We start from the raw sequence: 14,894 nt of genomic DNA, 5'->3' as shown, positions 1-14,894 counted from the left end.
GCAAAACAAACTACAGCCATTTTGGGGCCAAACTCTCCAATTTGTGCGGCTGTCGGTCCTGCCCTTGGATGTCGCTTCCTTTTCTGGGGCACAGCTGGCAGCCATGCGAATGAAGAGTCCTGCCTCACAGTGGCTGTTGCTTGATTTGCCACTGCTTCTGGTCTAAAGAAGTGGCAGGGTTGTGGGGGGGGGGGGGGGGGTGAGAAGACAGAGAGGGGGCAGACACTGGATTTGAGGAGGGGGAAAACAGAGAGAGGGCTTAGGCTTCATGGAAGAGGGGATAGAGAGAGGGCAGAAGCTGGATGGAAGGGGAGAGAAGGAAGGCAGTGGCTAGATGGAAGGGGAAGAGAAAAAGAACAGACCCTGAATGGAAAGGGAGAGAGAAGGAGGACAGATGCTGGATGGAAGGGGGAAGAGAGAGAGGACAGATGCTGGATGGAAGGGGAAGAGAAGGCAGATGCTGGATGGAAGGGGGGGAGAGAAGGAGGGCATGCACAGGAGTGCTTGCGTCAGTGGCTGAGGCATGCAGGCAGCAAGGAGCTCGGGCCTCAAGCAGCAGATCTCTTTAGTGGACAGGGCAAGGGCATCTCCGCCAGCGAAGGTAAGAGTTGATGTCATGGGGGGGGGGGGGGACCTGAGAGGAAAGGTGTGGCCTAGGGGCACCTTGACCCAAGAAAGTTTGGGAACCACTGTATTAGATCAAATGTTGATGAACGATCTAGTTGCATTAGGATAGCATTTTACCCTTGTCTATTAATTTTAGTTCTGAGAACAGAGTCAGAAACAAATTTCTGTAATGTAACTTGCTGAAAATCCAGCTTGCCTAACATCTGAGTAATCATGTTTATCTTAATAGGACTGAAGGTAGCCAACCCCAATTTCCTCTGCAACCATTGCTAGAAATGGTATTCTTAATATTGAGCAGTAATTAGTCTAGAAATTAACAGATTTTGACATGTCTTTCACAACTGGAGATAAAGAAATTGTACTCATTTTAAGAGGAAAGCAACCCTGCTCAAAGATCTTAGTGAAAAAAGATAACCAATATAGTCCCTCTGAAGATAAGTGTTTAAACCAATTAGTAGGACAGGGGTCTATATTGCAGTAATCTTTTCCAAATTTTAAAGAAGGTTTTAAAAGAACTTCAGTTTCCACCGAGGAAACTTTATCTCAAATTTGGGCCCATTAGCATTTTAATGTACCTATAATTAGCGCACGTACTAACCATGTATTCGCCTATAGGGATATTGTAGGCACGTACATGGTTAACGTGTTAAAGACATTAACGCACCTATAACACAGCTTAGTAAACAGGGCCTTTGGTTAGTAGGTATCGGTTGGAGTTCTGCTTCAGATATAGAAATAGAAAAGTCATTATCAGATGGTTTCTGTAATTGTGATCTTATATATTTTATTTTCCTATTAAAATACTGTGCCAGTTCAGAAGCTGAAGAGCCTTCACAATTACCCTCTCAAGATGGACTCATGAAAAGAGAATGCAAGCTTTTAAAAAAATTCTTGAGATTTGTTTTTCCCTTGATGATTTTTTTTAGAATAATTATTTGCCAACCTAATGGAATTTTTATATCTTTTAATGCTATTTCTCCAATTTAATTTATCACATTTATTTATTTATTTGCCGCATTTGTATCCCACATTTTCCACCTCTTTGCAGGCTCAGTGTGGCTTACATTATGCCGCATTGACAATTGTCATTAACGGTGTGAGAAGAGCAAAGTATTGATACAATTAATACAATTAAGGTACATTAGATATCAAGAAAATTAGAAACAAAGAAATAATACATCTCAGATATGCAAAATATAAGGTAGAGTATGGTGTTAAATAATAACAGTATGATTAAAGTAGTCAAATTAGGAGTTCAATGTTGATTAGTTTTGATACAGATGTGATAGAGGGTCTTTATGAAGGGTTCTTAATCATTCCAAATTCGATTGATTCTAGATCCTTGTCTAATCTCTTACATTCTCTTTTCTCCCTCCACCCCCCCCCCCCCCCCCCCCGGTACTGAGATAAACCATGGAGATGGAATTGGCCTTAGTTTAATCCATTTAAAAGGAGCTAGACGATCTAACAATTTAGTTTGATAAAAATTCCAATTAACATATCTTTAAAAGTCTATTTAGCCTGAGTTTTAAAAAGCTCTTTGTTGAAATTTGGTCTAATCCATTTTCCATTTAAAGCTTGTACAGATTTCTTTGAATCATCCTGCAAATTAAAAATGAGCTCTAATTTGTAATGATCAGACCAAATCAAAGGATAAACTGTTAGATCATCAGCTAAAGATTTAGGGGTCCTTTTACTAAGCTGTGGTAAGCATTAGTGTGTGCTTTCCGCAGCTTAAAATGGCTTACCGTGGGATATCCTGAAGCATCCAGCTCTAAGGGGACTTTTTACCAAGCTGCTGTAAAAAGGGCCCTGTGATAGCGGGGGGGGGGGGGGGGCATTTTTGCCATGCACCAGGGTCCTTTTTACCACAGTGGGTAAAAGCCCCTAAAAACACATGACCATGAGGTAATATTATTGTTACTGTGTGGCCATGCGGGGGGGGGGGGGGGGGAGCACTTACTGCCACCCATTGAGGTGGCAGTAAGGGCTCCCGCAGTAACCCTGGGGTAACCAGGCTCTGAGCGGCACTGCCCGATTACCGCCAGGTTAATACTGTGGTAGAAATTACGGAATCTGTCTGTTTTTTTGATTTATCGAATTGTTTAATCAGTCTGTTTTTTTATTTATTGAACTGATTATATCCATTGTGTTACACTTGTTTTATCTACTCTTGATTGACGATGTTAGGATGTATTATTGTAAGCCACATTGAGTCTGCAAATAGGTGGGAAAATGTGGGATACAAATGCAACAAATAATAAATAATAATAGCACTGGAAAGGGCGCATGTTCAAGGTGGAACTACTGCCTGTGGATGCAATGGGCCAGTGGTACTTCCGGGATGCCACACGGCAACCCCTAATTTTGCAATGTATGCATGCAAACTATGCAGAGTGGGGGTTTCTGTGCTAATCAGTTAGCATGTCTGCAGTGCAGGATTAGCATGTGAGCCCTTACTGGCTACAAAATAGGTATCAGTAAGTGCTTGTGTGCTACTTTTTATTAATGACCGTGCTTTAATGGGAACATCAGCGCATGGTCATTAATCTGGAAAATGAAAAATCGACCATTTTCCAGCTGTTTTAGAAATGGCCATTAGTGCATGGGGAAATACCCACATAAAGGTACGTTAAGGCCACCTTTTAGTGCAACTTAGTAAAAGGAGCCCTTAATGTTTCCAGAAATTGTTTTAATCAAAACATCCAAAGCATGGCTAGCTTTGAGTGGCCCAAGTAGGAATCCAGAGAAGATTAGTAGATTTAAAATAGTGTACATTAGAATCTCGATCATTTTCAAAATGAAAAATAAAATGAAGTCTAAAATCACCTAAAAGCATTTTTGTCTTAAAATTCACATGGTGATTTGTAATGTTCTCCAAAAAATATATTTATTTCCTTTTTTCTTATTACTTTTCCTTTTTTTCTTATTAATGTATTATTATTATTATTATTATTATTATTAATAATTACATTTGTACCCCGCGCTTTCCCACACATGGCAGGCTCAATGCGGCTTACATAGTAACAATATAAAGAATTACAAAGTCGTAAAAAGAATATACAATTTGTAGTAAACGCAATATTAATGGGGTTAACGGATAAGTAAATTGAACATAGGGCCCTGTTTACTAAGGTGCGCTAGCATTTTTAGCTTGTGCACAAAATTAGTGCGTGCTAACTGTGTAAGCGCCCATAGGAATATTGTGGGCACCCTGCGCTAATGGTTAGCACGCACTAAAAGCACTAACGCGCCTCTAGCATGGCTTAGTAAACAGGGCCATTAGTCAACAAGCAGGTTATACCTGCAGTTTAAATAACCTATATGTAGCTTTTCTGTTCAAAGGTAAGCATTTATTTCTTCTTTGATGTGCATTATAAATGTTACTATAAATACTTTTTTTAAATCCATGTTAAAATCTTAAGTTAGCATTAATACTCACTTTTTACCACACCTTAATGGCTACCCCTTGTGTAATTTTCATGCTGAGAATACATGTGCAGATGTGCAAAGCAAAATATATGTACTTGATGCAGGCTGTGGCTGGCAGCTCCCCATTCTTTAAGACTTGATACTGTACTATCGTGTGAATATTTTTATTTCCTATATTTTATGGGCTGTAAACTGCTTCTTGTTTAGTAAAAACTGTATATAAAGACTCAATAAACACAAACACAAATGTATCTCCACTGCTAGGTGTAAACAAACTCATTCAGACACCCAGAACTGTTATAATTATATTCTTAGCTTTTTATTATTTGCAAGTATCAGGTCAGACAAGGTGGACAATCAGGTGCAGCTGTTAGCAATCTGATACTCCGAGATGCACAAGGACAGCACAAACTCCTATTCTGCTCAGCTCCAGGGGAATTGCTGTAGTGGCAGAGGTCTATAAACAGAGGCCCTGAAATCCCCAGAACCCCATCTGCACATAATCTGGTATGGTTCTGCATGCAGGTTTGTCTGTATACAGACAAGAGAATGTGCCAAATAGTAAGAACATAGAATGAGCAGTATGCTCTCTGCATTCAAGGGCTGTGGGCTGTTGTAGCCAATCAGGAAGCACAAAAACTGATGAAAATTTTTGTTTATTACAGGTGTAGAAGTTGGATATATTTTCCCATGGGAGAGAAAATGGGTATGGTTTTCCCAGGGGAGGAAAGATAGATATGTTTTGTCTAACAGTGTCTACATGTGCTATCCACTAATGATGAGAGAAATATGCACGAAAAATATGTTTTCTTGCACTAGTCTGGGAAATCTCCTGCTGAAACAGAAAATATGGAGAGAGAGAAAAAAAGATTTTAAAAAGAGTAAAGTCATGCTAACTTTTAGCTTAGGCCTCCAGCCTGATTGTCACAAGACTAACCATGATTCTTCTGGCCTGCACTAGTACTTATGCTTCCTATGTGGATTTTGTCCACTTTCTTTTTCTAAAATAGCTGCTCCTCTAAAACGTGTATCCGTGCCTGGCACCTACATGTGTATTCCTGCTTGTATTTTAGAAGAGAATCTATATCGGCAGATCCTGTTCTAAGATACTACTATACTAAACTGACCTAGATATGCCAATTCTGATTTCTGTGTTCCTTCTAAAATGTGTATCTATCCTGGGCCAGATTCTATATATGGCACCTAAAAAATTGGCGTGGAAAACATTTCCGCCTAAGCATATTCTATAAGTGGCACCTAGATTTAGGCACAGTATATAGAATACACTTAGTTGATATCCTAGCGCCTAAGACTACGCGCCTCCATTTATACCAGTGAAAATGTGGCATAAATCACAGTGCATAGATTTAGGAGCAGAGGGCCATATTCTATAACTGCATGTAAATTTTGGAACACCCATAAAACATAACCACAACCCTTTATGCATGCACACATTAAACTTTAGGCACAGTACATAACAGAGTACACTTAACAGTGCATAACAGAGTACACTTAGGTTGTGTGTATAAATTTTAATTATTGCCACTTAGTGCTCATTATTGCTTGTTAACTGCTGTTAACAACACTGATTAGTTAAGCCAATTAAGTTACACGCATTGTTATAGAATACACTTGGATTTTGGCAGGGAACGCTAGGCATGCTATATAGATCCGGGGGACTGTGTGTATGTGTGTGTTTGTTTATATATTATTATTATTATTTATTGCACTTGTATCCCACATTTTCCCACCTTTTTGCAGGCTCATTGTGGCTTACAGTGTATTGTTATTGGTAGATAGTAGATTGGGAAAACTGATAGTGTTACATAGATGATATCATAATCGAAATTTAAACCGAAGGTAAAGTAGAAAACAATATTGATAATGGATAAGGTGGAGATGTCATAGGAAATATCATAGTTGGGATTCTTACACGCAGGTATATCAAAAACAGTGCTGATAGTAGGTAAAGTGAGGGTGTGCTGATCTGATTGGTATGCTTTGTTGAATAGGTGGGTAGATATTGTGTTAAACAATGGTAAAATATTTATAACACTGGGTTAAATTATTAAGACATGCCATTCTGTGTTTCTTAGTTTTAAAGAAATTGAGGGTGACAGCTAATGAAAACTTAATAACTTGCAGTTTTCCTGGTGGCAAAAGACTATTAAAAGTAAAACGACATTGGCATAGCTGTTAACTTCCATCCAACTGTTTGAAATTATGTGTCAAGTTTGAAATGGCAATATCAGAAATTATTTTAATTCAACTTTTGTTTTTCTTTGATGAAAGATTATTTTTTCAAAGATCATTCTAGACAAAAATAAGATTTTTAAAATTGTGAATATATTGGAACTGTTGAAAAATTCATAAGAAGTATACTTTGCAATAATAAATACATTGAAATGTTAAAAAAGGCAAAAAAGAAATGCATTAAAATGAAAAGAAAACTAAAGGAAAACCAGAAGTTAAAAAATATTAAAGAAAGCAACAATGGGGTTGATATTCAGCATAGTTGAAGTGGACAGGAAAGGCTCCTTTAAGTACATGAATGGGCTGGCCACCATCAGCATGACTTAACCACTGAATATTGACTCTGACTGCCACGGCACTGCCTGGATAGTGCTGGGGCAGTCCAAGGAGCAGTAGGGGAGGAGCCAGCATTCATGTGGACATAGGATATATTCAGTGCTGATCCCCATATAGCTAAGTGGCCAGTTAAGCCAGGAAAACAGGTTGTCCTATCTTTGGCCGTCTAGCTATATTGGTGGTGGCACTAAATATTGACACCCACATAGCTAATGTGGCAGGTCCTCCTGCCTGATCCTTCTTCCAAACACTCCTCCCCCTGATTCTGATTCCCCCCTCTGCCCCATCCCTCTTCCAGACACCCCATGATTCCAAACCTCCTCTGTCCAATCCATTTTCCAAACACTCTCATTTTCCCAATTTTTGCCCAATCCCTATTCCAATCTCCCTCTGCTTGGTTCTCCTTCTAAACACCTGGCTCCCAATTCTGATCCACCCCTGCCTTACCTGTCCCTAACTCAGGGTCCCTTTTACTAAGCCGTGCAGCCGCCTAAGCGCGCCAATTCGGAACTAACTACCGCCCGACTACTGAGTGGGCCGGGCGGTAATTTTTTTTTTTTTACGCACACCCACTACGTGTGCCAGAAAATTTCCAGCACACGGCACTAACCGGGCAGTAATCGGCACTGTACGCACTCTGATGATTACCGTCCAGTTAACGCGTGAGACCTTCCCACTAAGTCTGTGGATGATGGTAAGGTCTCAGGCCCAAAATGGATGCACACCAATTTTCATTTTGCCACATGCCCATTTTCAGCCAAAAAAAAAGGCCTTTTTTGCAGGTGCACTGAAAAATGAACCTGCGCACATCCAATACACGCGTCTACACGAGTGCAGGCCACTTTTCAGCACACCTTAGTAAAAGGACCCCCCAACCCCTTTCCCCATCTCCACAGACCTCCAGCTGCTACAATCCATCTGGTTCCAGGTTCAAAATGACAGCACTGACCCCTAGTGGTAGTCTTGCAGCTGTAAAAAGATCCACAGACTTGCTACAAGGAGAGACACAACGAAGTAGTAGCAATGATACACTAGAATATCTGCCAAAAGGATCATTCGCCCGTAACCACAAATTGCTGGAACCACAATACACACGATAGATGTGGCACTATCAGGAGACCAACAGTTGGAGAAGATCATAAAATAACAGGACTTTAAGATGAACTTGAAAAACTGTAGTGAAAATCTGCAGTTGTGGTAGTAATGGTACCCTTGGAACAATATTAAAAAAAAAACCTGGAACAACATCTGAACACATTGGGCATTGACAAAATAGCCGTCTGTCAACTACAGAAGACTGTGCTGTTTGGACCTGCCTTAACCGTGCGCTAATATTCTGAAAGTGTGATCCAAGGAGAGGGGTTGGTTCCATGTGCAAAGATATTTGCAGCTTGAATCCTCCAGGAAAGAAGTGGGGAATGGAGGGGCTGATGCACAAAAGTCCCCAGAATCTACCGCCCACTATTTCCACCCCGGTAAAAATTATCGAGATGGAAATAACAGGCAATTCACTAAAGAAATCGTATGTAAATGAGCTGCATGGACTTTCGCCATAGAGCTTGGTAGGAAAGGCTGCCAGGGCATGTGCAGAGCAATCCATCGCTAAGGTGACTGCTCTGTGCGTGCTCCTACAAATCTCGGGGGATCCCATTTCAACAAAACAAGTTTTGGGGGGGAGCGTTTTGGGGAGGCTGCAATAAATAAAAAATAATTTTCCTTAACAGATTTTCCTTTATCTGGTTAACAATAGAAATATCTATTATTTCCTGTTCCAAAGTTTATAGTTTACCAGCTTGTACAACCAAAGTATTGTCACAGATGAAACATTTTCCTTGAAAGTCCTTATTTACAGATTAAATCTCTTGAAGCCACCTATACACTTTTTCAAGGGACACAATCACTTGGCAAATCATAGTGTTACCTCTTATAAATCTACCACCATGCTGTGTCCACTATGCAGGTTAACAGTTCTTCCCCTGTCCCACTGGTAATCAAAGCTTCCTGGGTAAGGGCCAGACCTAAGCTTTCAGGCTCACTAACCGAAGTGGATTACTGCCACCTTCATAACAAACTTCAAGCCCTGCACCCTGGGACTACAGGTGCAAGAAATCTGCATTATTTTTAAGCCCCTTCAAAGCCATTGTGGTATAAAACTGTGGCAAAATTCTTGTGTCTCCTAAAGAGGGTTGATTAACTTTCATCAGCATTGCTGTGGAGGATAAGGTCTCAGCGGGACAGGCTGTAGCTCCGGATTCAAGAACGTAGTCCAGCTCAAAGCAGGTTTTCATCCTCACTCACCAGTGAGAAAATATTAGAGCTAACATTCTGAATAACAAATATATCCATTGGACTGAGGGCAGGTAAGAACTGGGGTTCAAATGAAAAAAAAAACACCTCATCTTCACTTTGTTTCCCTGTACCAGTGGGCTAGCAAAATTACAAAGATGCTGAAGTTTAGAACAAGACTGACCCACCATCTTGAACATCCAGGTTTTATATATAAATAATTTTCAAATGCATTTTCAGAAGTAAAGTAGTGTTTTAAGTGAAGAAACAAGCTTGTATAAAATTGTTCACATGAAGTTATGTGTGTATACCCAGAACAAGCGTATCAGTAGCCACATGGAGCAGAGTCAGTTCTGGGGGTGAGGTGAGGAAAGGGTGATCATTTACATGTAAACTTCTGAAACTATGCATGTGAATTAACTCAGATAATTGGGGTGTGGTAAAAAACAGATGTAAACTTTAAGCACATAAATTTCCTGAGGTAATTTGCAAAGCAGACCTGTGTGTATACTTCTGCTCTCAACCTTCATGGAAACTTGCACAGGGTGCAGTACGTACATACCTTTTACATGTTCAAACAGTTACAAAACTGCTCCAAAAGCGGACTATTGTATGGTATGTCAAATGTACCACCTGTCTTATTTTGAAGTATTTTTGTTTTCCATTGATTTTAGTAAACAGTGCTTATTATCCATATGCATACCACTTACTGTACTGTAAAGGGACAAATTTTCAGCAAAAGCACGGTTATTAAGGAGCCCTTTTACTAAGACGTGCAGGCGCCTACGTGCATACAATGCGCGTCAACTTAGAACTACCACCCGGCTACTGTGTGTCCCTGGTGGTAATTCTAATTTCTAAATAATCTCTGTGTGCTGATGATTACCGCCCGGTTAATGTGTGAGACCTTACTGCTAAGTCAGTGGGAGCAGTAAGGTCTCAGCCCCAAAATGGACGCGCGCTGATTTTTATTTGGCCGCATGTCCATTTGTGGCAAAAAAAAAATTGCGCTGAAAAATGGACCTGCTTGCATCCAATACACACATCTACACCAGCACAGGCCATTTTTCAGCACACCTTAGTAAAAGGACCCCTAAGTTAAATTAAGCACAGGTGTCAATGCTAAATATATTTGTGAAGTACCATTTTGCATATGGGCTGTCCCCCAAATTCTATATATGGTGCCTTAAGTTGTGCGCACTGATTTGGCCATGCGACCAAATTGTGTGAACAACTTAATTAACAAGACAGTCGGCGCCGATAATTTATGCCTAATTAGAATTTACACGCACAACTTTCTATGCAATTCTATAACGCTGTGTGTGTAAATTCTAATGCACACAGTCATAAGGGGGCATGGTCACAGGCATGGAACGGGTAGGTTGTGGGCATTTCAAAAAAATTACGTGCACTATTATAGAATACATCCGATCTGCACCTAACTTAGGCACAGGTATTTAGGCCTGGTTTTAGATGGTCTAAATGGGTGTGCTTAAATTTTAGTCACAAGAACGTTGCGTGACAGAGTGTATTCTATGAACTACGCCTAACCTTAGGCGTAGTTTATACAATCACACCGTGTGGTTTTACAGTGCCGATTTTTAAGGTGTCATATATAGAATTTCCCCCTGTATGTGGAAATGGAATATCCTGTTCGGAATGTTCCCAGTTCCCCCAACATTTTACCTTCTCTATTTGGGAGCAATGTCATTAACAGTGCACACTATCTGCAAAGAGGGTGCACTATTTGCAAAGTGTGCACACTGCTTCCCAACAGTGCGTGCATGTGTGATGTATATGTACATGATTTGTGAAGAGGGCACACTGATTGCAAAAGAGCTCATACTCTTTGCAAATAGTGCACTATTATCGGTGAATGAAGAAAGGACTAGGGGATCCTTTTACAAAGCTGCTTTAGAAAGTGGCCTGCAATAGTGTAGGCGCATCTTTTAGGTGCACGCTGGGCCACGTTTTTCCGCGGCTGGGAGAAAGTCCATATTTTTTAGTGGACTGGGAAATGGGCATGGCCAAAAATTAAAACTAGTGTGCGCCTATTTATGACCCCGAGCCCTTACTGCCAGCCATTGACTTAGCAGTAAGGGCTCATGCACTACCGGCAGCGCGCGCCTGCATGGCCATGCTGCCAATTACTGCCAGAAACGCCCCCCCCCCCCCCCCCCCCCCACTGGTAGAAAATAGAAAAATATTTTGTACCACGGGATTTGGCACATGCCAAACTCAGAATTACCGCTGGGCGCACCTCTCCCCTGTTGGTAGTGCTGATTTGGTGCACGTTACCCACACATTAGCCCTCATGTAGCTTTGTAAAAGGGTCCCTAAATTCTATAAATGATATCTAAACAAATCGTCACAAAATAAAATACTGCTTAGGCTATTCTAGAAATGGCGCTTAAAGTTAGATGCCGTTTATAGCAGGGGCATAGCCAGACTTCGGCGGGAGGGGGGGTCCAGAGCCCGAGGTGAGAGGGCACATTTTAGCCTCCCCCCCCCCCGGCACCGCTGAACCCCCCGCCGCCACCACCAACAACAACTTTGATCCCCCCCTGCCGACAGCCCTCTCGACTCCCCCCTCCCGCCACCAAACCTCACCCGCTGCCACCGCCGTCGCCTACCTTTGCTGGCGGGGGACCCCAACCCCCACCAGCTGAGGTCCTCTTCTTCCGGTGCAAGGCTTTGTTCTGTTTCTGTGAGTCTGACTCACAGACACAGAACAAATCCTTGTGCCGGAAGAAGAGGATCTCGGCTGGTGGGGGTTGGGGTCCCCCGCCAGCAAAGGTAGGCGACGGCGGTGGCAGCGGGTGAGGTTTGGTGGCGGGAGGGGGGAGTCGAGAGGGCTGTCGGCAGGGGGGTCCAGGGCCAAATCTATGGGGGCCCAGGCCCCCGTGGCCCCACATAGCTACGCCACTGGTTCATAGAATAGCACTTAGCGCGGGGAACCAAGACTATATTTAGGTGTGATAATTTACACTCATGAAACCTTGGTGTAAATCCCCGTGCCTAATTTTATTTTATAACAAGACACACAAATTAAAAGAACACCCATAACCCTCCCATGGGCCATGCCATCTTTTTGGACCCATGCATAAAATTTATGGATCCTGCGCCTAAATTTACGTGTGTAAATTTTAATTAAATCCAATTAATACCAATAAAACTTGTTAAAATATCAGTTCAATTTGGCTTGTTATTCAATTTAATTGCACGATTAAGTTGGGTACGCACCCAAATTTGCACACATTATTTTTAGCGGCTTTTATAGAATTTGGGGAAAGTGTGAGATTTTGTTTCCTGCTTGTTTTTGTTTCTTAATGTCATTCAATGACATGAGAGATGTTGTTGACATTTCCTATCATTGGAATTGACAGCCCATCCCCATTGTATATTCCCATTGTATAATGGAAACTACACTTACAATTTTTCAGCCTGCTCAGACTTTGCCCCTTGAAATCTCTGCATCCCGGGACATCTATACATGTAAAGTGGCTTTCTAAAATCACTTTTTATACGTGTGCAATCAACCTGTGTAAATGCTGCTATTTCCAAGTGTAAATGCTTTAAATTTTTGAAATTCTATAATCTAAGGAAGTTAACGTGCTTTGAATATCTGACAGCTGTAAGTTTTATGAAACACTTTTTGAATGAACACAAATGCTGTGTGTGTGTGTGTGTGTTTTTTTTGTTTCAATTTAATTTGTAATGTTCATTTATTCTTTCCTTCAGGTTCTTGCTATTTGCCCCAAGGATATGAGAGCAGATATCTGCGTGCATCTCAACCGAAAGGTTTTTAATGAGCATCCTGCCTTCCGACTGGCCAGTGATGGCTGCTTGCGTGCGTTAGCTGTGGAATTTCAAACTATTCACTGTGCTCCAGGCGACCTCATTTACCACGCTGGTGAAAGTGTGGATGCCCTGTGCTTTGTAGTATCGGGATCCCTAGAAGTCATACAGGATGATGAGGTGGTGGCTATTTTAGGTACTGCAATTCCTACCGAACTGAGTGTGAAGTGCAATAGTGGTGGGCCAATTTCGAATAATGTTCGTGTGAAAATCAAAATGTTGGGTGCTTAAGTTCACGGTCAACTCAGTGGTAATATGATAGGTTCCAAAAGAGCTAATTTGATTTGTTAAGAAGTAGAAGGAAATATATCTTAAAATGTGGCAATATGAAAGGGAAAGCATGAGCAAGGCAAGGAAGTTGGACAACTGGAGCATTCAAGCTCTCACCCAAGTATAGTGGACAAGGGGTCATAAATGTTAAGTGTTAAATAGCTTTGGATATTGAGCCAGATAGCCTTGAAACTCTCCTTTTGCTGGTGCTGCACAGCTGTCGACATTCCATTAATAAAACATAGTTCATTTTTTACTATGTTACCGTTTTACCTGGCTACTTGAGTGCTATATAGATAATAAATAAATTTCAATAAACATAAGGTGGAAAAATGTGACATTATGCAAGTAATTTCCGACAGCCTACACTGTTGAGTGTCTTGGAGAGCACTGTGTTGAAGTATAAAATGTACTGGCAGCAGTGTAACTTCTAGAGTGAAGAACACTGGCTAGTCAACCTTTAAGGATGACCCAGAATTCATAAGCAGATCTGTTTGGTGGGAGCCAAAACAAGATCCATTCAGAATAATTTATGATGTCCTTGGTGGAAAAGAATTTTCATTATGTGGTATGTTTCGTGTACCAGTGATGTTACCCATGCTGTGTACGTCTAGTAGCGCTTTAGAAATGATAAGTAGTAGTAGTGTTTAGTATTAGCTCGCATCTTAGTTCATTAGTTCTCCTTAAAACATTTAAGGAGCAATTCTATAACTGGGTGCTACAATATAGGTGCCCAAATTACACATGAGCCTTTTCTATAAGATCACTTTACTAGTACTTTTCTATAAAATCACACTACTACTACTTTTCTATAAGAGCACTTATACTACTTTTCTATAAGAGCACATAGTACTTTTCTATACGAGCACGTTACTACTACTTTTCTATAAGAGCATGTTACTAGTACTTTTCTATAAGAGCACTTATAGTACTTTTCTATAAGCAAGTTACTACTAGTTTTCTATAAGCATGTTACTAGCACTTTTCTATCATAGCACTTATAGTACTTTTCTATAAGAGCACTTACAGTACTTTTCTATAAGAGCACGTTACTACTACTTTTCTATAAGAGCATGTTAATACTACTTTTCTATAAGCACATTACTAGCACTTTTCTATCATAGCACTTATAGTACTTTTCTATAAGAGCACGTTACTACTACTTTTCTATAAGAGCATGTTACTACTACTTTTCTATAAGCACATTACTAGCACTTTTCTATCAGAGCACTTATAGTGCTTTTCTATAAGAACACTTATAGTACTTTTGTATAAGCGCACGTTACTACTTTTCTATCACAGCACTTTACTAGTACTTTTCTGTAAGAGCATGTTACTACTTTCTATCAGAGCACTTTACTAGTACTTTTCTATAAGAGCACATTACTAGTATAACTCAGCATCTATGCGCCTACATTTAGGGGTACCCACTTACACTATGCCAATAGCAGATATAAATGTGTGTGTCTAAATTAAGCACCTTAGTACATAACTTCTGTAAGTTACATGCGTAAATGTTGCATATGCCCATGTCTATACGCCAATGTTGCATACGCCTCCCCCTGTGAGTGCCCCTTGCATTTATATACTAAGGCAGTTGTGCTTGTGGCCTGCACTTAATGTGCATAACTATAACAGACATGCATTGAAATGTGAGTATTCTGTCGCTAATGCGCGTAATTGGCATCTAACTTTAGGTGACCTGTTATAGAATGACGAATAAAGTTGTTGTCCATTGGTGTCTGTTAAAAAGTTCTAATGTGCATTTTTTAAAAATTATATTGAATGTGTGAAATGAACCATAAAAGCCCTGATGAACACAAAATGTATTG

The 14,894-nt window shown here is 40.6% G+C and overlaps 1 protein-coding gene across 1 annotated transcript in view; it reads left to right on the top strand.

Annotated features, from left to right (window-relative positions):
• The window catches only part of KCNH5 (potassium voltage-gated channel subfamily H member 5), a 308,557-nt gene that overhangs the window by 226,921 nt on the left and 66,742 nt on the right, over positions 1-14,894 (top strand). Inside the window, exon 9 of the mRNA XM_030215187.1 lies at positions 12,676-12,928. Within this exon, the coding sequence (XP_030071047.1) occupies positions 12,676-12,928 (253 nt within the window). The remainder of the gene's footprint in view (positions 1-12,675; positions 12,929-14,894) is intronic.

This window comes from Microcaecilia unicolor, chromosome 9 (genome assembly GCF_901765095.1).
Source record: "Microcaecilia unicolor chromosome 9, aMicUni1.1, whole genome shotgun sequence".
NCBI classification, from domain to species: domain Eukaryota; kingdom Metazoa; phylum Chordata; class Amphibia; order Gymnophiona; family Siphonopidae; genus Microcaecilia; species Microcaecilia unicolor.
This window is presented reverse-complemented; position numbering and strand designations above follow the sequence as displayed.